Below are 23,317 nucleotides of genomic sequence, written 5' to 3' on the forward strand. Positions count from 1 at the left end.
ATGCATGTTTTAAAGAAAGAAACTTTGCTGGCATCGGGATATTATAAAAGAGAAAACTATCATCTCGACCCTCTTTCCAGATAACTCCACCGGCTTCCTTCCCGTGTGATGGCAGTCAAATCACCCTTACTGGTAAATACTGTTTCCCTAACAGACTTCAAAATTCAAGCCTCCCTTTTGTGCTCAAAGCCTGTTTCTTCTCATTTGCCACATTAGGCAATTAATTGGGTATTTATAGGCAGCTATCATATACCCCACTGTCATCGCTACTCACTCATACATCTTAAATTCTCCACATCTTGCTACTTCAAGTCTACCCCTTAATCACCTCATCATCTTTGTCACATTTGAAATTTTTCCTTCCACTTAATCAACTCCATTTTCCAAGCTAGCGTACGAACAATTGTGCAAAATCTTCTACTGCAGCTTTACCGAGGAGCAATGAAGAGAAAGTGTTTCTCCTTAAGTGATTTCTTTCGATCCCAGGATAGTTTCTGCTCCTGGTGCAAGAGCATCACCGTGTGAGCTATTCCTGATCTGCACTTCAGCAATGCCCTCTCTCCGTGCCCGGTGCCTTTCATTGCCAAATGTGGCTCTCTCTGGTGGGGGGTGAGCCAGCTTGGAGGGCAGGTGTCCCCTCCACCTCCATATCACAGCCTCCTGGCCACCCTGAAACCCCCATGGCTCTGCTCCTGGCTGACCCCCTCCCAGTGTTTCTGGGCACTCACCCTTCACAAAAGGAAAAAAAAAAAACCTTCAGATATTTCTCAGGACCCTTGGTCCCTTGAGCTAAGAAACAAGAGAAAATTCTAGCCCTCAGAGGATGGTCAGTTTTCTTATCTGGCTTCTCCTCCCTTTGTTAGGATAAACTAGCTGATTTCTCCAGTAAAGGACCATTACAAGCTGTCCCATGTGGTTGCCAAGGGACACATGTTCCTAGCGAGGGGACACACGAAATGCTTTTCCATGGGATCTTACTAGGGACTTTGGGGAAAAAGGGGGTCTTACCCAGTCGAATAATGTACAGAAACATGGCATTCAGTATCTCTCTCTTAGAGACTTCAAACATATCTCAGAATATTAATGGTTCTGAGAAACATCAAGGTAAAGGACAGTCACTGACCTTTGTTTAACATAACATTTTCCAAAGGTGTTGGCCAAGAGGCCTTTCTTGGTGGGACAATTATTAGGACTTCAAGAAACCATGGACCCATGCTGAGTCTATTTTGGAAATGCTACATGGTGTCTCTAGTTTCCCCTCAACAAACTGTGACATTCTCATCTGTGATTCCTGATTTATTATTTTCACCTGCACGTTCTGTCAGAGAACAAGGCTGTTTGGCGAGGATGCTTTCACACCGCGTGGTCTCCGCTGACGCTATACCCAACACACATATCCGAGAGCTCCTAGTTGGAAGATGAATAAAGAGGCTGTTTTTGGCTGAACACACACATCTGGCGGCGACAGTCCTGGGGCTTCCCTGTCCTCACTGCATGTCCTTTGATTGGTCACTGTCAAATGCCCATTAGACTGAGTTCCTTGTCAGCCCGCACTTGGCACAGAGGAGATACTAGATAACTGTTCATTAAGCAGGAGAATGACCTGTGTTACTATATATCCTAGAGAAATATCTGTGACTATTTCCATTTTTAATGTCTGACAAATAACTGATCATGTGGCAAGTTTTATTTCCCCCCAAGAGCCGCTGCTACTGCAGACACTGTTAGGAGTGTTATTAATTACCTACAACGTGTTTCGACTCACTCCTTGTATGTACTGAGCCTTGGCACACATTATTACTTAATGATTATAAGTCACAGGGTTCGATTTTGTGTAATAGATAAGACAGGTCACTGAGGCAGATGCGGAAGGCTGTGTATGATCTCCAGCTATGACCTGCAGAGCCAGGTTAGCTACACTTTTTTTTAGTAATCATATTTTTATTGTGACAAAAATATCAGTTACGTAAAATTTACCGAACAGCTCTGTGGCATTAAGGACATTCACACTGTTGTCCAACCATTCCCACTATCCATTTCCAGAACGTTTGCATCTTCCCTGGCTGAGGCTTTATACCAGTTCAACACTAACCCCCCAACTCTCCCTCCCCCAGCTCCCAGCAACCACCCTTCCATTTTCTAGTCTTATGAATTTAACTACACTGCACTTCATGTAAGTACTTCATATAAGGGGAATCTTACAGGAATTGTCAATAGTTCATTTTTATTTTTTAAATTCTTGCTCTAGATATAGTATCAACCACTCACCAGAACAATAATAAAAATCATCTTAACTTTCTTATACCAACACCACACTGTTTGCAGTTTAATTAGTGGTACTCAAAGGGAATCGGGCTCTAACTTTAAAACAAAATCAGTCCCCCTTGAGCAAGAGGAAATTTGCCCACACAGGGCCATGGTCAGATCATGGGAAAGATGAGAAATCCGGGTGAGTCTGGGTGGCAGCTAAACATCTTGTGTCTTTTGATGATCGAAATCTGCATATACATCCCAAACATTTCTCTTTTTCCCCCTTTCAAGCTGCTTTTCTGTTAATGTGTGAAAACAGTACAACTTGAGGGAAATGCAATCCACATGTTTTGGTGCATTTACACTTATATGCTCTTGAGAATATCAAAATGGCCTAGCAATATATTTTCCGATAGCTTTTTTGTCTTTTATAGAAACGTAATTATAAACTTGGTTAAAAAAAACAAAAACAAAAGCCAACTTAATAAAAAATTTTTTTAAAAAAGCTAACTTAATCCCCAAAGGACATAGACTCAATCTAAGTTCAGATTCTTGAAATTTAAACATTCTTTAAATAAATTGCCAATTTGATCTTTAAATGAAACACAAAAGATGCATTAAGCGGCCTTCATTTTACAACTTAAGTTGTATCTTAAGGTAAGGTAAAAACTCCATGGTTGGCTCAACTTTAGGAGTAGCTACTAATCAGGGAAAAGAGGACAGAGTTCAGGGATACCCAGACTTAGGTGCCCATTGGCACTCAGCTTCCCCACTGAGTGGGGACACTCAGCGAGTGTCAATTTTCCCATCTGTAAAAATGGACATCATAATGAATGGCTTACTGAACTGTCCTGGAGATTAAACAAATTGTGTCTTTAAAGTGCTCACATAGACACCATATATAGAGAAGGACTCAGCAAATGTTCATTGTTCATCACTCCTTCCTTTCATATTTGAATGTTCCACAGCAATGAGACCATTAGAATCTATTCACAAAATATATTTGCACTTAAGTACAGTGAGCTGCTTTCTTCCTTTAAATTGAAAGAATGAAAAGATTAATCCCATTAGGACAAGAAGACAAGGCACCAAAAGGCAAAGTGAGTTACTTAAGGCCACAGGCAGACTTGAGGGCCCAGCAAAAAAGAAAAAGTAGGTTGGGTCTTTGAGGGGTTTATGGCGGTGCTGAGGACATTCTTTAAATCTCTGTGGGGTAGTGCTTCTCTAGCTTGTCGGCGCTTTACCATACACTCTCCTCAAATCCCTAAAATAGCTTGCATTACCTTTCTCTTGCATTTTTAATGTAACTAAAATTCAGTTTTTGCTTAATTGTTTGAAAGCATGTGGCTTCTTGCAATAAATTGGAGGACAAGGTTCACAGAAACACCTTCCACAGACACAGGGTCCTGAGCTGGTTGGACCAATGGGCCAGCCACTCCAACAGTCACATGGCCACTGTGCCTTACTTGAATCTCTGATGAAGGACCAGCTGGGGAAGCATTTCAAGGTCTCTCATTCCTTCCCCCTCTGTGCAGGATCCCGATCTTACTCAGGGGATGAGCCCAGAGACACAAGTACTGCTAATGCCATAGCGGATAAAGATACAACACATGGAATTATGGTTCCAGAGAAGCTGATACATAATGACATATACCTCACAACCCTGAGATCATGACCTGAGCCAAAATTAAGAGTCAGACACTTAACCGACTAAACCACCCAGGCACCCTCGGGAAGCATATTCAAAGAAGACAATGTTCCTGTGGGATGCAGCCCAACTGTCATCTCTTCAGGGACCAAAGAGTTTCTACCTGCTATAAGGCTAGAAGAGAGCAAAGCCATTCCTCTTTCAGAGAGGACTAGCTCTCTGAATAAACTCAGAAATGAAGGCAAGCAACTAACTTATTCTCGGCAGAAGCCCACTTGGAGGCAAAATAATGTCATCTCTTGATTATCCATAACATGGAAGTCCAAACTGAAAGGTCATGTCAGCCCTTTTGTGCCTAGCTATTAAGGTGGCATCTGATTTTACTTCTCCAGCCAGTTTGCATGTCTAATTATATTTAATTAATTTATTCTCTAAAGACTTATCATAAAGTCAGTATTTCAATTTGATCCAGAAAAAGACTTCTCTGGGTGCCCAATGAAAGTTGACTGCTGGGATCCCTGGGTGGCGCAGCGGTTTGGCACCTGCCTTTGGCCCAGGGCGCGATCCTGGAGACCCGGGATCGAATCCCATGTCAGGCTCCTGGTGCATGGAGCCTGCTTCTCCCTCTGCCTATGTCTCTGCCTCTCTCTCTCTCTCTCTGTGACTATCATAAATAAATAAAAATTAAAAAAAAAAAAAGAAAGTTGGTTGCAGCTAAGATGGCAAGGACTCAAGCACTGATCCCAGAAATTGTCTTATCTGCCTTTTGGGACAAAATAACAACAAAAAAATGTTTTACCATCACTGAGCCTTCTACTCTTTTTTTGGCTTTTTTTTTTTAAGATTTTATTTATTTATTCATGAGAGACACAGAGAGGCAGAGACGTAGGGAGAGGGAGAAGCAGGCTTCCTGCAGAGAGCCCAATGTGGGACCCCATCCCAGGATTCCAGGAGCATGACCTGAGCCAAAGTCAGACGTTCAACCACTGAGCCACTGAGGTGCCCCTTCCTGTGGCTTTTTATTTTTGTTTTTATTTTGTTTTGTTTTGATTCCTAGATTTGGTTCAACATTCAATGGTCTTCTCAGAGGATTTCAAACACCTCTAATCTCCAGATTATCCTGCCTAGTGATACTTGGAGAAAGCCCCTCAAACAATGTATAAATCCAATGAAATATTCACCCAGAAAAAATTTTAAGCCTACGTATCACTTTCTAATAGTGAAAACGACTCTGCACCCCAGAACTTTATTGATAACTCAGGGCTGCCTTGCAACAAGAGTTTCTCATCTAGACAGATTCACTTATCTTTGGGTCGAGATTGATGAGGACATGCTGAAGAGGAACAACTGAGATCTTGGCCATTTTCCCAGTCCCAACGAATGGGAACATGAATTCCCTGAGCATGAAAGCCCAGCTCTCACGAAATATTTCTTCCTCATGGCACAGATAAGCATAGTTGATGGAGATCCCTAAGTCATATCAGCGACAGTAACTTGGCTCTTAGGGCTTCTCCAGTTCCTGATGGAAAGACATTCCTGGAGATGCGATTCACTCCTCCCCTGCTTCCTCCCTGCTCTCCTAGGAAGGGAAGTCACTGTGCTATTCATTTCTCACTGAAGGATAACAATGTCTATGACCCTGCCTCATTGAAATGGGACTGTCAGAGAAGGCTGCAGGCACTCAATGTCAAATCATCTGGGAATACACTGATTTATTTAACTCTCAGTACATTGCCATGGGTTAAGGGTTTAATAAAGTTAAACATAATTGAGGACTTTGGGAAGTACCATGGCTAGTCTATTTGAAAATTCATTTCCCTGCCAGCTTTCTCTCATTCTGTTGACAGACTGTAGAACCTTGCTTTCATCTCTTTCCTCTCTTTACAGCTTAACCTGGTCCCTGAAGGAGTATGCTCTTTCGAGAAGATAGATTGAGCACAACACACAACATGAAAACTTCACACACTCTTCCTGTTGTCATCTGAAAGATTTTTCTACCTGGAAGGAATAACTTATCTCACCTTTCACTCCCAGATTGGCTCTACACAGAATTCCTTCGGAGGACCAACATTTTTAAACTTTATGGAGGGATATAAGCTGAAACTTTGGTTCCTCTTAATTTTTCTTTCTCCCTGGTGAGATCTGTGACAACTTTCCACATTGCTGTTAACCATTATAGAAATTTAACTGCGCTTGGAGAATATGTGATTTCAGAGACACTATCTAAGTTTCTACCTAAAGGAGAAAAGAGCTAGAAGCATCAGGGCAGCATGAAGGCTTAGCAGAGGGAGACTGGGGACCATACGAGAGACTAGGTGGTCACTCCATGTAATGTATGTACTTCAAACTGGAAACAAACTAAAAAGTAAAATAAATCGCTTTCAGATAACTTCCATAGGTAGCCAATCTATTCATAAAAAAACATGCATACTGCTTAAAATTGTCACAAATCATGTTTTTAATTATTTTTCACCTAGTCATTTTTTATTCTAATCATCATCCAGAAAATGTCTATGAAGTACTTAGTTGCTATAGAGGGTGCTGATTTGACTTAAAATGATAGTATCTTTGTTTTCCAGAAGCTTAAAAAAGAAAGATGTTCATCATTTAGAAAAAGTCTTGCAAAATATTCAGAAATAAAAAATATGTCAGGCAATCAAATAAAGAAGTACTTTTGACTTTTTAAAAAAATCACTATAAAATCCAGACGTCCGTAGTCCAGTAAGTTGGTTTAAGTTACATTCATTCATAGGGGAAACTGTCCTTCCTGCACCCAACAACGACTAGCTAAAAATTGTTGCAAGTTCCAAACAGGAATATTAAAATATTATGAGGGAAAGACCTAACAAAAGTTTTTTCTCTTTTTTTAAGATTTTATTTATTTATTCACGAAAGACACAGACAGAGAGGCAGAGACACAGGCAAAGGGAGAAGCAGGCTCCCTGCTGAGCAATGTGGGACTCAATCCCAGGGCTAAAGGCAGACGCTTAACCACTGAGCCACCCAGGCACCTCTGACAAAAGTTTTATTGAAAAGAACTTAGAGGGGTGTCTGGGTGGCTCAGTTGGTGAAGCATCTGCGTTCAGCTCAGGGCATGATTCCGGGGTCCTGGGATTGAGCACGGCTCAGCGGGGAGTCTGCTTCTCCCTCTCCATCTGCTGGCATCTCACCCTGCTTGTGCTCTCTCACTCTCTCTCGAGTAAATAAATGAAATCTTAAAACAAAACAAAACAAAACAAAACAAAAAAACCTTAGAGTTGCTTGCTGAAAAACACGGATCAGGGTACCAGCAGGCAAGGGTTACTCAACTTCAAGCCATTTCACATGCACAGGAGACCGCTTCCCTTTCATGGACATTGACACACTCACCACTAAAATAATTCCCCCAAGTGCTGCCAGAATCGAACAACTGCAACGCACATTCACAGAGAAGTAGCTGAGAAAAGGTTATGGTAAGAAACTTTAGAGTAACACATCAAACTCTATTTCAGTGATATCCTTTGAAGTTTGGAACTCAAAACCAAGGCGGTTTGGCACCTACAGAGTACACAGGACGGCATGTTCCACTCTGGCTAAACGACCAGTGGGCAGCAGAATTACAAGAAGAAGATGGAAATGGCGAATGGCTCTGTGGAAACTGACAGTCCTTTGGAATATTAACAACTAATGGAAGGTCTTTCCACTGACGTCACAAGTAAGGCGGAGTTTATATAACGGCCAAGCTCTAGCTGATGAAAGGTTGTGGTATAAACCTTGGTGAACCTTTTAATTTCATAATGAGTGAACACAACTTGTTATCACGTGCACAGTTTAGACTTCAGGACACTATGAGCTTCACAAAAATCTTCAACTGAGTGAGAAGGCTTCTAGAAATTACACCTGAAAGTAGTGAGTAAGAACATCTGCCAAACCAGGTCGAGGCTCCTACCCAAACTCTTCTTCCGAGTCCCTTCTCCTCCAGATGGTGGGGACCTCAGAGAGCTCAGCATACATCTCCTTTACAGTTTGATTTATTTTTAGTTTGGTCATTAGCTCTGCCTTTCCAGGGTGACTGGGAAACCTGCCCCTCCCACTTCCTCCCTGTGAGCCCTTCTCACTGCCCCCACAGCCCACACTAGATCGGCCCAATCGACAGCTGGCCATGGCTTGTGTGTCTGTCTCCATTTCACTTCTCAGGGTAGACTTCCCTGGTGCCACGCACTGGGTGAGGGCTCCCTTGCGTAGCCTCTGGTTCTCCATGGAAATGCTCAGCCCCTTTCCCATATTTATTGCTCATGCTGTCCTCCCTAGTGAAGTGTAGCCCCATGAGCAACCGGGCCTGCCCTGGTCACAGCTCTATCACCAGGGCTCCAGCTAGCATAGGGAAGACAATAGTTGATGTTATCTGTTTGAATTTTACTACTCAACTTAGTACTCAAGTTACTTATTAGTTAATTATGAGCAAATTAGGACACTGTGCTCACTGTGCTGATACTTCTGTCACTAAACTGTTGGTGACCTGCCGCCCTTCTGGGAACTCTTAGGATGCTAGAATCTTTAAGCCTAGCAAAGAGGGATATGATACATTTTCTCATTTACACACCCACTAATAATTAATTTCTCTTAGTCTCTTTCCACCTTTAACTGTCAAATAGGCTTTAAAGTTCAAATCAGAGAGTAGTTTAATGAACAATATATGGAATAAAGAACAATAGTATTAGCCTAACAACAACTCATAGAGATAATTCATGAGCATTAACTAGTTTGCACGCTTCATCAAAGACATGCATATACACAAATGAAATTTCTTCCCTAATTATTTCCTAATAGATTGGAGGTGGCGGGAAATGATATGAAAAGGGAAGATGTTGCGATAGATACAATTAATAAAGCAAATAGTTTAGGTCTACTACTTGCTTTACTTTGATAGTGGCAATGATTATAAATGTTGAGACAATGTGTTAAGTACTCACAATAATTATTTAAGTAGTCAAAAAGACTTTTGAAGAGGTTAATAATTTCCCATCTTTGTTCAAAGTATATTAAACATTAATTGACTAGCCCCTTTAAGGCATTAATCAATTAGCAGCCTCCTATGTGGGAGCTCTTCAACTGAAAATCTGAGGGAATGGTATGGATTTATACATCTCTGAAAACGGTGCAATAAGTACTGTATAAGAATTATTGTTGTATAAAAAAAGAATTATTGCTGTTCTTCATGAGACGAGTTTCTAGAAATGATTAAGTTAGAATATGCTTAGGCAAATTAGTACAATGTATGGAAAATTCAGAAAAAGGTCACCAGACTTTCATTAACGACAAAGGAAATATAAATAAGTAGTTTTAAGTAACATTAACAAGGATTTTTACTATAAATGTAATGATGTAGATATATATATATGTGTGTAATATACATATATATAGAACTGCATTTAATGAATTCAAAAATATGTCTCCACTAGCTAACTAGAACACAATGTAGCATAATATCACTTTAGCTCCACTCTGGGTTGCCTGTTTTGGCAGATTCACCTCATTGAGGCATTGTGGGAGAATCAGTCATTTCTCCAGCATTCAGGAGGTCTCCAATGGGAACATCCCTTACAAAGAAAGGCAGAGCGATCATAGGTAAATATAATCAGTGAAAGGGGAAATCCACAGGAAAAAAATTATTTATTGATAAATTCCCTTTGCATTTAGTATCTCTCACCCTATGTGAGTGGCCTCTCAATAAGATACAGAGAATTAGGAGATACAATATAGCAATTTATTTGATGTCCATAAGCAGAATTGTCTCTCCCCTTTCATGTGCTAGCAGCTCTCAAGAGATGCTCAGATGCTAATTCCAAAAATAACCTAAACATATCTATTTCACCTGAAAGCTGGCACTTCCTCTATTGACAATTCTAACAGAATATAAGGTAAATCATTAAAGTTAACAAAAATATGCCAAAGCTCAATAGAAATTAAAGAAACAAAAATAGAATTTTCCAAAGGGAAATGAAGATAAAAAATGATGAGTAAAAAAGAGACAGCTGTAGACCTGAGAATTTTGTTGTGGTAAATTGAATTTGGGGCCCCAGTTATTTGCACCCTCCCCCCAAATGCCCATGCTTTCACCATATAGCTTTGCTCTCTCTTTTAAAAAGAGAGAAATATTTCTCCACTCCTTGGGACACAGCCTAAAACTCGTTTTGGCCAATGGAATGTGAACAAAAGGGTTTCTTGTGGTTTCTGTTTGCCTTTTTGCTCTTTTGCCATTGCCACGAGAGGACGTGAGAGGCACATGTGGGCAGAGCTGACTAAGGCCATCTCACAGAGATGCCTGGTCAGATTCGCACCTAGAGGCAAAGCCACTCAGGCAAGTCTGGCCTAGGTTATCTATCTCCCACCTGGTGTATGTAGATGGAATAAATTAATGCTTCCATTTGAATGGCACTGAGATTTTGTGGTTATTTGTTACACAGCATTATTCTGACAATACCTAAGTGATATAACTTAAAATGAGAAAAACGATATACTTTTCCCTTAGGGATCGGAAAAAAAAAATTTCTCTCTTCCCAAGATTGATTTTCCATTCATTTACCAGGAAAGCTGCCAATTTCACCTCTGATAGATCTAGAGAGCATTACAACGAATGAGTTCCTTCTAGATGGGCTGCTGACTTACTTTTCTCCTTACTATACTAACAATTGTATTAACTTTTAAAATGTTTACCTTTTCCTCTCTATGTTGGGGATAGTAATGATTCTGACCTCATCTGTAAACTGTAGAATTAAATTACACCAGTGGTTCTCGAATGTTCTTTAAGTCCCATGGTTCCAAGCAGGTGTTTGGAGGAGACAGCATGACGGAAGTGGAGAAGGAAAGCAAAACGTTTGGAGCGCTAACCTCTGCTTTAATCTTAAATATTGAGAATATTGAGATTTCACTTGGAAACTCGGTTCCCCTGTTTAAAAATTTAAACTAGGGCAGCCCGGGTGGCTCAGTGGTTTAGTGCAGCCATCAGCCGAGGGCCTGATCCCGGAGACTGCTTCTCCCTCTACCTGTGTCTCTTCCTCTCTCTCTCTCTCTCTCTCTCTCATGGATAAATAAATAAAATATTTAAAAAAAATAAAAAATAAAAATTTAAACTAAAAACCACTAGACAAGATGTTTTTAAATGTCTCCTCACACTGAAAACACTGTGCTTAAGTTTTTTATTTTGGCCATTCTCATCTCTTCATCACTATTGCCACAAACCCTAACTTAAGATATAATCACCTCAACTGCCATCACAACTCTCTAATGTGACTCCCTGCTTTAAGTTATAAATTATGCTATTTAACTTCCCTGCATCAAATTAGAGTAAAACCACATCTGGTGGGGTCTCCAGGCTCTGCCTCTCGGCAGTCTGATTTCCTGCTCCTTATTTCACCTGCCATATTGGCTTAAAACACACCTGGCTCTTTCCCACCTCAAAGTCTTCTCACATGCTAGTGCCTTTGCTGGGAATGCTCTTCTACTCTTCACATGTCAACTTCTTATTATCCTGCAATTTTCCATTGATAAGTCACCAGGCTTTCTCTGATCATTCAAATTAATGTAAGTCCCATTTGCCTCTATTATTCTCCATGACAACACATGTTCTGTACTCTTCTTTGCACTCATCATGAGTTACACTTATAGGAACTTTTGCTGGCTACTGTTATTATTTGACTTTCCATTGAGTAAGAACTCCATTATTTTTGCATTCCCAGGACCCAAAGCATTGCCTGGCACATGGTATATGCTCAATAATATGAGTAATGAACAAGCGACTTTGTTAGCTTTTATCAACATGCCGTTTTTTCACTACCACCCATCTACACTATATAGCATTTCCCTGTTAACACATCTCTGACATGCTCATACCTGCTCACTTAGTTATCTTCCTTAATTCATGTACAGTGTTCCTTATACCCCTCTACATCTGAGTTTTCTCTTTCAACTTGCTTTATTCATCATACTTCCCTCCTCTTATCCTTTTTGGACCAGTGGCCATGATCTGATCTGTTCCAGGACGTTATTATCAAGCCGATCCTGAATCTTAAAATCAGATTATACCAATAATCTGAATACCAATAATGAATTTAACAATAACAGTTATTCAATAAATGTGATCCGATATCTAGAGAAATAAATGCTCTATGCTGTTTGACTGAGGGGAGTGAGGAGTTTGGGGAATTTCCAAATTTCAAGGAAGGTAACCAGCATACCTTCAAGTAAACAATGACCAAAGTCCTAACTAATTTTCCTTATCCTTTTTCAGAAGAAGAGACAGAAAGAAGTGTCTGGTTTGTGGATAGTCAAGGAAATAGAGACCCAATGAACAAGAATGTGGCAAGTTTTCCCAGTAGTGCCCTGAGCAGAGACAACAGATCTGAGGAATGGTAACATTATGATCAATAGAGAAGTGAAGTCTGTGGGGGGTAGTAGGTTGGTTATGAGCTCTCATGACAGTCCGGATGCTCTCAGAGTAGGCATGAGGCTTCTGGCTTCTGGAAAGAGAACTCTCCCAGAAGTGAAAAAGTTGGCATTTTGGCTGAGACCAAAATGTCTTAGTGAGTTTGTTTGGTATGAGTCAAGTCAGAAAAATTCAATGTATTCTAAGTTAAGTGAAAACATTTAGTTTCCTTATCTACAAAGCTGAGATCTGTACTGTAAACCATAGTTCAGAAAGAAAATGCCCTGGCCTGAGCCATCAGTAGCATTCCCCAGACACCACCTCCATGGTGCCTTGCTTCTGCTCTCATTCGTGTACTGGCAATGTGTCATTTCCTAATAGGTGCCATATCCATTGTCCTTTGTTTTTGGTAATTATATTATGTGCTTTTGTGAGCATGTGAATACACAAAATGGAGTCAGATAATAAGAGCATTTTGGGTCACTGAGGCAATCGGACATTTGCTGGAGCAAAGACACAATTCTGTAGCCTCAGCATATGTGTGATCCTAGAGTTGCCCTTTTATCCAAATGAAGAAGTTGGATAATGTCTTGACAGATTGTTTGGGGGGAATCACCAATTAGCTGCAGTGGTCAGCACAGGGAACAATTAGTGAAGGAAAAGATGAAAGGAAATGACAAAAATTTTCAAACCTGGGACTGCTATCTTCCCCGCGGTTGGATGCTTCATCTCCATAATGAGGTCATTGTGTAACACCTTTAAATGTAAAAACAGACAGAAAACAAATTACAAAATAAAACTATTTAATCTCATGAAGTTTGAAAAGCCACCTATTTCGTTGACTAGGGAAAGATATTGCAAAACACAGAGATGTTTAGAATTTTAATTTGAAAGTAAATATTTTAAATAAAAATATTTCCATCTTATATTAAACCAAGTGAAACCAAAAAGAATTAGAAGGTTCCAGGACTAGCACACTACATTTTTTATAAAGTCTCACCACTCTTAAAAATGTTATTTGCTCCTAAATATAGGGTATGATTTTCCCCCTTTCATCTATGTTTGATCCTCTGAATACTAAAGCTCAGCCTCTTTCTGCATTACCTCATTACAGGACATGGCCAAAGTCAACTGGAGAAGGAGAGAATGGGAGAAGAACCAGGACCTGGAACACAGCAGCCCACGGGGGTGGTACATGTGTTCCCGGCAATTTATTCAGTGGAAGGTGTGGGGAGTCAGTCCAGTTTGAAAAGTGAATCAGAGTAACCAGAAGGCCCAGTGACTGCTGGAAGAGGACAGATTCAGGGCTGCTGTGACCAGCAATAAGCAGAGCCAGGAGCCCAAAGTGGACTTGAGTCAGAGGCTTGAGCAGAAGATTGAAACCAAACATGTTTTCAATGGTAATAAGACCATAATTATAAGACTAGATCTCAGAACTAGGAATCGATGGGGGACTGGCAAGGAGAAAACTGGAAAAACAAAAACAACAGAGACCCTATCCTAGAGGGCTGGTTAGGTTCCCAGGGACCTAACTGGGACCAATATAGTTATTTGGTGTCCCTTCAAGAGCACGAGGTGGATTTGACCTTGGGGTTAAGACTCAAGGCCAGTTACTAGGACAGGGACATGTTATCAGGGACCTGAGCAGCAGAAATGTGACTTGATGTCGAATTGCTTGACTACTGGAACAGACCTACCTAAATTCTTGACTTTCATTTTTCCTATAGGGTAGGTAGGAACACAGAATCTGCCAGGGATCAAGAGCCCTTCAAGCTAAAGGCAAGAGGATGAGACCAGGGCATGGAATTAGATTCCAGAACATAAAGTTTGAATTATGGGAGGCAAAACATTTGGCGAAAAACAAATGAAAATGCTACAAAGTTGTTTTCCTTTGTTTATGTGTTTTTTGACAACTGGAGTTTACCTGGCTATTCTGTCTCAAAGAACCCCCAAATTCAATTTACTATTACTGATTGTTCAGTGAAACATATATGGGTAACGTATGTATGAACTTACTTCACCCCTACTGCCTACCAAATGGAGAGCCTCTCTCTTCCTGTTCTGTACAGGGATCTTAGGGGCAAAAGTGTTTCAGTGGGCACAGTAAACTTATGGACCAGGATTTTATGCTAATATTTCAAAGAGCAACGTTTGTAATGGTTCTACAGCATTTTGAGCTTCAGGTAAAAACAAGATTTGCACATCCACGCCCTTATCATAGTCTTTTTTTTCACACAGAGTTAAAAGAGCATGGAATAAAAAGCCTAATAGAAATGTTCTCTCCCTTGGAAAACTCAGGGAAAGAGGTCAAATTTCTTGGGCTCTATCCATTTCCAGTGAGCTTTTTGGTCACATTATGGAGTAAGCCAATGAGACAACCTCACAAGTGACGTTTTCGGGCTACAAGTGTAACTCTGCTCTGTCTCAATATTCTGGCTTCTACTGTTTTCTTTGGGAATGGTCACCACCTTTGGGGTGATGTTCTTTAAGCAACCGTGTCAACCCCCCTCAGTGAGGGCGATGCCACACCATATGGAGATCCTTTCTAGGGATGCCTTGCCTCTCTTTCGGAATCACCAGCTTTGCACCCAAGAGCTGGCCAGAGAAAATTCTTGCCAGTGTTAGAACTGAGCTATAATTTAACTCTGGTGTGGCTCGTTCTCAGCACCCGCCCAGCACAGCCTCCTCCTATGTGGGGGTGGGGGCTAAATGCCAAGGCGAGGTGCTAAATCTCAGTTCTACTGAGGACAGGAACAAAAATACCAAGCTAAATTTCACTCGAAACAATTATCTGCACACTGAATCATTCTTCTCTTCTCGTATCTGTTGCCCTCCTGACTACCTCTTTGTAATAACACTGCAGTGCTACTCACAAAAGACAAAAGTGAGTGTTCTTAGCTAAATATAACTTCACTGATACTGTTGAAATTAATTAACGCTGAATTTTAATCGTGGAGGAAACGTTAAGTGTCAAACGTGAAAGGGTAGTCGGTAAAGGTCAAGGGCCAGATGTCAAAGTTTTGGGAAGCAAGAGCTCGCAGTAGATGCAGGTTTTTCATAGAAGCAGCTTAGAGACTGTACTTCCTTCGGCCCTACCCTCATTACTGTCCGTCTATGATATTCCCAACGCGAAACTTTTTAATCTTGGCCTCATCAGTTCCTTTGCATCGAAAATCATTCTGTTTCAAGCAGAAACATAAAGTGTTCTCATGCTTGGCACAGGAAGTTAACTGCACTTTTTCATTTGCCACAGCATTTGTACAATCATGAAATAAACGGGCTGGTCTGTGTCCTCCTCTCCACAAAGGATGGATGCATTCCCCTGCTTGGTCGCTGCCCACCTGTTTCTGTGAAGTCCGAGGTCAAGACAATTCCATAGGCTGTCTTCGAGAATCAGGTCAGGTTACCTCCGCCAACAATTGGGGCTGTGGCACTGCTGTCCCTGGAAACCCTGCCTAATGACTCGGAATCTTGGAAAACTCTCCAGCCTTGTTTGTGGGGCGAGTCCTGCTCTGCTTAGTAACATATTCGAGAATCTCAGAACCCAGGCAGTCTGTCTGAATTTTAGCATAAATCTCTCCTGCTGCACTTCAGGCATATTGTCTCCCCCAAACTTCATTGGAAACGGAGGATCTGGTGCTCATCAACATTTGTATAACATCTTTTGGGGAATGGTTACTAAATGTTCCCTGTTCACTTTTTGCACCCGGGCTCAACACCCCAATCTCTGTTACCTTAACCTAGAAATTCAGATTTAAAGTGTTTCATTTTCAGGGCACCTGGGTGGCTCAGTGGTTGAGCATCTGCCTTTGGCTCAGGGTGTGATCCCCAGGTCCTGGGATCGAGTCCCCACATGGGGCTCCCTGCAGGGAGCCTGCTTCTCCCTCTGCCTGTGTCTGTCTCCCTCTCACTGTCTCTCATGAATAAATAAAATATTAAAAAAAATAAAGTGTTTTATTTTCTGACCACTAACAATGGAATGGGGACCTCAGCATTAGGGACCTCCAATACCATTTTCTCTTAAGGAAATGTCATGTCTGGAACCTCTCTGCCTGGCCATTCTGGGCATTTGGGGTACGCATTTAGTTATTTTTAAATGAAGCAAGGAACCTCCCCTAGAACTTTGTAGTGGGCTTTGTCCTTCTTTTACTGATTTTTATCCTCCCTAGATCTTTCACGGTTGCGTAGCTCTTCTAAATTTCATTTCTTCTCCTTATTTCAAAAGCCTAGTCCCGACAAGAATAGAAATGTAGAGTGCAGCAACCTCTTTAGCAAAGTATCAGGCCTATTTAAAATAAGGTCTTTCTTTCTTCTTCAAGAGTTTCACAGATTGACAGCCTAATGACGGAGTCAAATGGTAATGTATTAATGATGGGGGGTGGGGAACAGTAAAATGTATACCTTAAAATGATGTGGGAAATAAAAAGTTTAAGTGAAAGTAAGAACGTCTTTTGATAAAGTCCTATGGCAGGAATGGCAGAAAAAGTCTGTAATACAGCACTAACAAGAAAAATAAATGTAAAAAAAAAAATAAAAAATCAATACCCGCTCTATAGGTGGTGAAAATCTCTAAGGAAATCAAGAGCTCTGGGTCAAGATTAGAGGCAGCAAAGCATATTCAAGTGAAAAGAGACAGACTACCGGCATTAAGTGACATAGACAAACGATATGTGTAAAGATCATATTAAAAATCAATATAATACCGCCAGTGACACTAACAATGATGCATAACAGAGAAGTGACCTCGCCGCTAACCATGAATAGAGACATGACCTATTCATTCCATTGAACAAACATCATAGAGCACCTATATACTGGATGTTGGAAGGGGCTGGCAGGAAAAAGATGAATGAACTTGCATTCAAAGTGCCTATAATTAGAAGGGAGGGTTGGGAATAAGAGACCTGAGCCAATTTTTACAACAGTTTAAACTCCACGGTGAAGGAGGAAAATCCAATAAGCAACAAGTAATTAACTTTGTCTACCTCGGAAGGAAGCAGCAGGACGTACATAGGTCAAGGAGTTCAGTAAAAGGCAGAGCACAAAGATAGTATTGAGATAAAACATTAGGTTAACAATTGCAAGGATAAATATAATACCAGCAGTTACTACCCAACAAAACTCCTGAGGGGTCAGGCTTTGTGTTGGAAGGGAAAGAGCTGTTCTCCATTGAATCCTCTCATTAAGTAGCCCCGGTAGGAATTACTCTCATTTGCATTTCTACTGATAAGGTGATGGAAGCCTAAAGAGGTTGAGAATTTACCCAAGGTTCACAGTTAATGGTTGAGTTTGGATTATAATTAAGGCATGTCTGACCCTAACTCTTAGCCAGTTGGAGACTCAGTAAAAGAAAAAAAAAAAAAAAGTCAGGCATAATTTGATTTACCATTAAAATAACTAGCTGATGTGGTCAAGTTCTGTGAAATAAATTAGTCCATTCACTGGGGAAAGAAAACTAGCCCAAGGATTGCTTGGCATCATGTAGCCCAATTAGTTAATAAACTGAACTGCTCCTTCGTAGGGAGCCAAGGTTACTACAGATACAAAGGCTATGATAAAAGGAAGGACTTAGGCGCCAGCCTAGCTCAGATTTTGAAGGGGACAGACCCAGCAGGTGACCTTGGGCAAGGCACTTAAGTACTCTAAGGCTCAGAACCCTCCCCAGTAAAAAGGTGGCAATAATATCTCTGTCTCAGGAGTTTTTAAGGATTAAGTAAGATATGAGTATAAAGGTGTGAGCACAGTGCCTTGGACAGAGTAAACTCAAAATTAATGGCAACTATTTACCATTATCAGTAGACTGGTTTTAAACGTTGGCTCTAACAAGGACAAGCTGTAGGGCTTTCGGGTATAAATATATATTAAACATAATAATACAATGATTAATAATCAGTGGTAATTAGATGCATATTGGCGTGCCAGGCATTATTAAGTGCTGAGGAAAAACTAGGTCGCAGAACAAGCAAGGTCCTTGCCCTCAAGAAGCTTACAGTCCTAGAAGGTAGACTTTCAAATTAAATGGTATCCACCAGACTGTTATTATTTAAAAATATTTGTTTAGCTCTCTGCTATATCCTCAGCACCTGGAACATTATCTGGCACTATCTGATAGATGCTGAATAATATTTTATTGAATTTATTGAACTACATTTTTAAAATTAATTGACTAATTTATTTAAATGTAATTACCTAGCAAATGGTGCCTTTTGGTTTCATTACTTAAGGAGGGGGGAGCGCATGATTCGAGGGTGTTGTCTCTTTTAAGCTTTTAATACACCCCTAGATTTCTCTAGACATGAAAATGTTTTACTGGCTTCCCAAAATATGTTCATTTGTAGAAACTTAGTTATCGAGGTCCAGCGTTGCCTTGCTGCAATTCCCTCAGTTTCCTAAAGCTTTCCAAGTGTCTGGAATCCTCCCTACACATAGTGCACAGGGCAGAAGACACTGCAGAGGCCATGCAGAGAAGCTCTGCAAGACCATGGTCATTAAGAGTGAAGAAAAGGCAGAAAGGGTGACAGGGAATTCAGGGGAAACAATGAGCATGCGCATTATATGTGTCATGTGAATCTACCACACTTGAATTATCATAGCTTTCTTCCTCATTGGGAAAACTCAGAAAACCATTTCCAAAACATGCAGTAATATCTTGGAAAGCAACAAAACATTGGAGTGATCTCATTTATGGCATTGTCCTTTACCACTGTGTCAATCCTACAGCTTGATAGAATTCATAATGGAAAAGTTACATAACTAAAGGCATAACATACAACACATTAGTGTTAAAAGTAAATTTAACTATCCTGAAAACAAAAAGAAAAGCAAAAATAACACAAAATTCATGAAAAAAAATGAACAAGTAAACTCCTAACTTTACTTAGATCATGGAGATCAGATTTAAGTGCTGATATTTTTGTTTTTCTTATTTCTTTTGAAACAATTGCCATAATTAAGCTTACTCTGGTGCTATTGCCCATGACACAGCCTTTTCCTTCCTTTTTATAATTAAAAAATACAAATATTAGTCATTCAAATAGATATTATAACATATATGCATAATTTAATAAGTACTCATAAAAACTTAAGCAGTAGAACATTCTCCAAGTGTTTATAGCACCAAGTTTATCCCAATTCCACCCTCTTCTATGCCCAAGTAATCACTCTCCTGAATTTTATTATTTCCTTCTCTTTTTTTCATCCTTGTATCCTCTATGTTTATGTCTCTAAGAATTTACCGCCTGTTTTCACCATTTATAAGATTTCTATCAATGAAATCATGAATATGTATTTTTCTCTGATTTGCTTTTTCTCTTTAACATTGTTTTTGAGACTTATCCATTTTGAAATATGTGGCCATGAGCCAATTGTGGCCCTTAATGTAAATTATGCCATTATATAGATATATCATAACTTATTAACTCTGCTTTTGCATTGTTTCCAGTTATTTTACTACAACAAACACTGCTGTCATACTAAACATCTCTTCATGCAACAATTACTCTAGGGCACATACCAAGAGCTACTATGGCTGACACTGGGTACATGTATCTTTAATATTAGGTAATAGCATTCCCCCCAGTATTGAGTGTCATTTTCAGTTGTTTTACAACGGTAGCAAAACTTGTTATTATCAGAGTTTCTAGGAGTTTGCCAATCTAATCACTTTGCATGGATATCTTACTGAAGCCTTAACTTGCTTGCATTTCCTTGAGTACTAATGAGACTGAATATGTTTTCCCTGCTTTTTATTTTCTGCTCAATGAAATGTTTGTTCAAGTCATTTGCATTTCTTCTATTTGTGTAATTATCTTTTCTTACTGGTCCATGAGTTCTTTATGTATTCTGGTTATGAATCCGTCATTGGAACATAAATTGAAAATATTATGGCTTTATTTCTCACTCATTTTGTGGTGTTCTGATGAACAGAAGTTTTTAATTTCAGCATTCTGAAATTTATTGAATTTTTCCCTTCATGTTCTATATCTTTTATGACATATTTATAAAATTCTTCCCTACTCTGGATGACACAGTCTCCTAAATTTTCCTATTAAAAATTTTAAACATTGGCCTATTTATAATAAAGCTCACAGCAAGTCAACGATTGAGAGGAATTATCTTAGCTTAATTAATGTGTTTCTACAAAACCCCTAAAGATAAAATGATATTTAATGGTAAGAAACTGAAAGCTTTTGCTCTAATACTGAGAACAAGGCAAAGATGTCTACATTCACCACTCTTATTCAACATATTATTAGGAGTTCTAGCCATGGAAATAAATCCAGAAAAAAAGGCATAATCTGCTTAAGGCACACAGATTGTAAGGGAAAAAATAATAGAATAAATAAGTAAACGTACAAGGGAGAAATATAAAAAGAAATATAAGAAAAGCAAGAAATCACACAGATTACATGATTGTCCACATAGAAATCCCAGCAAATATGCAAAAATACCCCTGGAACTAGTAAATGAGGTTATAGTATGCAAGATCAACACAAAAATCAATCACATTTCTGTATACCAACAATCAACATAAGGAAACCTAAATGAAAAACTTAATGCCATTAACAATTGCTAAACATAAATGAAATGCTTAGATACAAACTTAACTAACAATAAGTAAGACTCTGTATGCTGGAAATTGTAAAATGCTGATAAGAGAAATCAAAGGGCTACCTAAATAAATGAAGAAGCATAGCATGTTCTTGGATTTGAAGACTCAACATAGGGGATCCCTGGGTGGCTCAGCAGTTTGGTGCCTGCCTTCGGCCCAGGGTGTGATCTTGGAGTCCCGGGATCAAGTCCCAAATCAGGCTTCCTGAATGGAGCCTGCTTCTCCTCGGTCTGTGTCTCTGCCTCTCTCTCTCTCTCTCTGTCTCTCATGAATAAATAAATAAAATCTTAAAAAAAAATGAAGACTCAACATAGTAAAGATGTCAATTCTCCTCAAACTTATCTATAGATTTAAGGCAATTCTTACCAAAATCCAAGCAGAGTTTTTTGCAAAAAGGCTTATGCTAAAATCTATATGGAAAGACATAGACTTTAGAATAAATAGTCTTGAAAATAAGAATAAAATGAAAGAGAATCAGTCTACCTCATATTAAGGTATACTAGATAGATACTATATATTATATAGATACTTAAAGAGTATGGTAATGTAATAGAATAGAGAACTCAGAAATATATCCACACAAAACATGCCTAAATAATTCTGGCAAAGGTGCAAGTGCAGTGGAGGAAGAAGGACAGCCTCTCAAACAAATGGTACTGGAACAATCAAAAGAAAAAAAAGAAATATCTCAACCTAAATCTCATTCCTTATATAAAAATTAACTTAAATGGATCATGGACTTCCATGTATAATTTAAAGCTCTAAAATCCTAGGAAAAACCTTTAATATTCCTCTGCAAAGATCATGTTAAGGGAATGGGAAAAAAAAGCTACAAAAGGGGAGAAATATTTGCAAGCAACATACCTGATAAAGGACTGGTATCTTGTGTGTATGTGGGTGTATGTGTGTGTGTGTGTGTGTGTGTAACCCTCATAACTTAGCAGTAAAAAAAATCCAATTAGAAAATAGGCAAGGACATAAACAGATATTTCACCAAAGAAGATATCTTCTTACAGATGGCAAATAAGCACATGAGAAGATGCTCAATATCACTAACTGTGAAGGAGATGTAAACTAAAAGCATAATGACACAATACTAATGGCTACAGTTTTAAAAACTAGCATCAAATATTAGCAAATCAGAAACTGGATCACTCACAAATTTCCAGGGAGGATGTCAAATGGTACAGCCACTTTAGAAAACAGTTTGGCAGTTTCTTAAAAACAAAAGCCAAAAAAACAAAAAAACTAAACTAAACTTGCAGTTGCATATGACCAGCTGTTGTACTCCTGAGCCTTTATCCCAGATAAGTGAAAAGTTATGTTCATAGAAAAATCTGCACATGAATGCTCATAGCACCTTTCTTTGTAATAGTCCAAAATTAAGAACAACACAGATGTTCTTCAACCAGTGGGTCATGAAGCCAACTGTGGTACATCCATGGAATACTTCTAGGCAATAAAAAGGAACAAGCTATTGATTCACACAACAGCCTGGATTAATCTTTTTTTTTTTTTTTTTAAGATTTTATCTATTTACTCATGGGAGACACAGAGAGAGGCGGAGACAGGAAGAGGGAGGAGAAGCAGGCTCTTGCAGGGAGCCCAACATGAGACTCGATCCCAGAACTCCAGGATCACACTGTGAGCCAAAGGCAGACGCCCAACTGCTGAGCCACCCAGGCGTCCCAGCCTGGATGAATCTTGATGGAATTGTGTTGAAAGCTTCTGGGTGGCTCGGTCGGTTAAGCATCTGCCTTCAGTTCAGATTCTGAACTTGGGGTTCTGGGATGGAGCCCCACCATGAGCTCCCTGCTCAGCGTGGAGCCTGCTCCTCTTTCTCCCTTTGCCCCTCCATCCAGCTCGTGCTCTCTCTCTCTCTTGCTCTGTTCTCTCTCTCTCTTGCTCTGCTCTCTCTCAAAGAAATAAACAAAATCTTTTTTTTTAAAGAATTGTTCTGAGTGTAAAAAGCCAATCCCTGGGATCCCTGGGTGGTACAGCGGTTTGGCGCCTGCCTTTGGCCCAGGGTGCGATCCTGGAGACCCGGGATCGAATCCCACATCGGGCTCCCAGTGCATGGAGCCTGCTTCTCCCTCTGCCTGTGTCTCTGCCTCTCTCTCTCTGTGTGACTATCATAAATAAATAAAAATTAAAAAAAAAAAAAAGCCAATCCCTGAAGATTACATAGTGTATGCCATTTACAAAGCATTCTCAAAGTGATGAAATTCCAGAGACAGACAACAGATTTGAGGTAGAAGGTCCAGGAAAGATGGCAGTTGTACAGCTTTCAAGGGCAGTACGAGGGATTTTGCGATGGGGCTGTCAGTATCTTGACTGTATCAAGATTACTACCTTGGTTGTTAATGATGCGAGACAGTTTGGCAAGACGTTACCACTGGGGACC

The 23,317-nt window shown here is 39.8% G+C and overlaps 1 protein-coding gene across 2 annotated transcripts in view; it reads right to left on the bottom strand.

The window, feature by feature from the left end:
- SUGCT (succinyl-CoA:glutarate-CoA transferase) overlaps window positions 1–23,317 on the bottom strand; it is a 714,309-nt gene that overhangs the window by 86,048 nt on the left and 604,944 nt on the right. For both annotated transcript variants that reach the window (XM_038562658.1, XM_038562657.1), the window contains one exon: window positions 12,995–13,058. In XM_038562658.1, coding sequence (XP_038418586.1) covers window positions 12,995–13,058 — 64 coding nt within the window. The remainder of the gene's footprint in view (window positions 1–12,994; window positions 13,059–23,317) is intronic.

Source organism: Canis lupus, chromosome 18, assembly GCF_011100685.1.
Source record: "Canis lupus familiaris isolate Mischka breed German Shepherd chromosome 18, alternate assembly UU_Cfam_GSD_1.0, whole genome shotgun sequence".
Lineage (NCBI taxonomy): Eukaryota > Metazoa > Chordata > Mammalia > Carnivora > Canidae > Canis > Canis lupus.